Source organism: Brienomyrus brachyistius, unplaced genomic scaffold (assembly GCF_023856365.1).
Source record: "Brienomyrus brachyistius isolate T26 unplaced genomic scaffold, BBRACH_0.4 scaffold102, whole genome shotgun sequence".
NCBI classification, from domain to species: domain Eukaryota; kingdom Metazoa; phylum Chordata; class Actinopteri; order Osteoglossiformes; family Mormyridae; genus Brienomyrus; species Brienomyrus brachyistius.
In genome coordinates, this window is record NW_026042377.1 from 614,477 (window position 1) to 617,185 (window position 2,709).

At 46.4% G+C, this 2,709-nt stretch overlaps 1 protein-coding gene across 1 annotated transcript; it reads right to left on the minus strand.

The window, feature by feature from the left end:
• Positions 1 to 557: 557 nt before the first annotated feature.
• LOC125727557 (malate dehydrogenase, mitochondrial-like) lies at positions 558 to 1,574 on the minus strand. Its single transcript, XM_049004364.1, has one exon. It carries the CDS (start codon positions 1,572 to 1,574, stop codon positions 558 to 560), a length of 1,017 nt encoding a protein of 338 aa, XP_048860321.1.
• Positions 1,575 to 2,709: the final 1,135 nt, after the last annotated feature.

The window sequence follows — 2,709 nt, forward strand, 5'->3', positions numbered from 1 at the left end:
ATCCAGGATTTTTTTCATTCAGGGTCTAGTGAACGTTGATCAAATCATTTTTTGATGTTTTTACAGGAGATTCTTCTGCTTTTTTCTGTTCATCTGCTCGATAAACGTGTTATCTAACTGCTTAGGATGATGCTGCTAACGTAGCCTGTTTGCTGTTATAAGATCTTGTTATATTATAAGATTCCCTACGTAAAGTCGCCGACTTGAAACTAAGGAGATCATGTTTAATTCTGAAGCTTGACTTTTAAAAAAATTACATCGCAAAACGAATCAGAACCTCTGTCAAAAACAAAAATCACAATTAACCTTTCTGCTTCACAAACCAAAAAACAACACGGGCCAAGAAAAATAGTTCGTGAGAGTTTATTTAATTGCAGTACGTTACAGGTCAGTACATTTTGCCACAGTCACATCCTGCTCATTCCCATCAGTGCGGTAAGGTGGCCAAGACAGGTCAACGAAGAGTTTTCTTGTCCGAGTTGCCCCTGTGACGCAATTTCAACATGGCGGCTTACACAGTAATTCTATTTTATAAATCTTTAAAAATGTTTATTTTGTTAAAGTGTTGGCGCACTCGCAAAGTCCTCCCCCTTCTTAATGGAGGCCTTCAGCTCGTCCAGTGCTTCCGCCACCAGCTTGGTCTCCAAGGCGGAGAGCTTGCCAAGGCCTAGGTTTCTTTCCACTCCGTGTCTGCCGAGGAGGAGAGGGGTGGAGAAATATGTGCATTCGCCTTCCTCTGACCTGACGAATGCACATTCGATGACCCCTTCTTTGCCATTCATGGCATCCAGCAGAGACACGGCGAACCTAGCCCCTGCATACGCCATGGAGAGGGTGGCAGAGCCTGCCCCAGCCTTCGCCTTCACCACCTCAGTGCCTGCGTCTTGGATACGCCTCGTGAGGTTAGTGAGAGTATCCACACTGAACTCCACTTTGGGAGTGCACCGAGATAAGACCGGAATTATGGTCTTGCCCGCATGGCCACCAACTACAGGGACGTTGACATGAGCAGGATTCAGTCCCGTGAGTTCGGCCACGAAGGTGTTAGCCCTGACGATGTCTAGCGTCGTCACACCAAAGACCCGCTTAGGGTTGTAAACTCCATGCTTCCTAAGAATCTCTGAAGCTATGGGAACAGTGGAGTTTACCGGGTTGGTGATTAGACAAATCATAGCTTCAGGGCAGTTGCGGGCACAGGCATCAGCCAGGGTGGCCACGATGGAGGCGTTGGTTCCGAAGAGGTCATCCCGTGTCATCCCGGGCTTCCTGGGCACTCCAGCAGGAATGACGACAACTTCACTCCCCTTCAGAGCTTGCGGGAGTTGTTCAGGGCCGACGTAGCCAGTGACCTGGGCCCTGGTCTCAATGTGACTGAGGTCTGCAGCCACTCCGAGGGTGTGGACAACGTCATAAAGCGAGAGCTGGCTGACCAGTGGACTCTTCTTAAGCAGCAGTGACAGGGGCTGGCCGATGCCCCCAGATGCACCCAACACTGTCACCTTTGTATTGCTCTGGGAAGAGCTGCAGAAGCTGCGAGCAATACTCACAGCTGATCTGGCTATCCGAGAGAACATTATCACTACTGCTTTGCTGGTACGCTGAAAATGAAATGAGAATTCTGCAGACTCTCCCTTATCACCCACCCTAGGTTCTAGAACTAATATACACGTGAGCAACTACGTAAAACGCTAGCTAGGCACGCAACATCTCATTGGACACGGACTGGAACAGAATGGAAGAACGTCACTTTGTGGACGAAATGCATTTCGGGAGTGAAAGAAATGCATTTTGTGTACGTGACTTTTCTGAACATATAGGCTATTTCCATAGGGTAGCCACAAATGCTACAGTAAACACTAGTTCGCTGCTTAAGACTAATGTATCATGCAGTTTTAATAACAATTAATTAAATAATTAATAATCAAAGACCAAATTAATATCCGTCGCTTTGCTCATATTATAAATAACCTGATATTGCCCCCTGTATATTGGGCCGAATTTTCTTCCCAGTCCATTACTTTCCACCGTAAAAAATAGCCAACAGATTAATGTGAGCGCCTACAAAGGTTACAGCAGATTCTTTTGCTTTCTTCTCTTCATCTGCTCAATAAACGTGTTATTTGACTGCTTAGGACACAGCAAGAGGGTTGAAATTTGCGATTTCAGAGATGAAGACGGGGAAATCCAAACAAAATCGTACTGGCAAAATTGTTCAGAATCGCCGGAATTGCGCGGCGTGGCGGTAGGTGGCACTCGATTGTTTTACGGGCGGTAAGCGAAAACCGACTCGCTGGTGCTAGCCGAGCTTCAGCAGCTAGTCCTGGGCGGAATCCCACAGCGCCTCGTGGTGCGCCTAACCCGTCCGGCTCCTGACGCCGGCTTTGTCACTAGAGATTAGGACCAGCGGTGTGCAATGGATCTTAACATAAAAACTATGTGTAAGTGTAACCAGTGTGGTTTGGTTTTTATATTTTAAACTTATAAAATTTTATACTGGATGTTTGTGTGTATTTCCCTTAAAGAAAGTACCAACTGCTGATGCCTTCTTCCGGGCACCTCAGTTTGCCCCGTGGACAGCGAGACGGTAAGTAGTGTTTCGGCGGTCGCGTACAAGGAGTGTATTTTCAGTTATACTGTATAAAGGTTTGTAGCTTTGCTTTTGATTACGTTTGTGAATAATTATTCGTGTGTCGTTTAATGTCGTTTTTG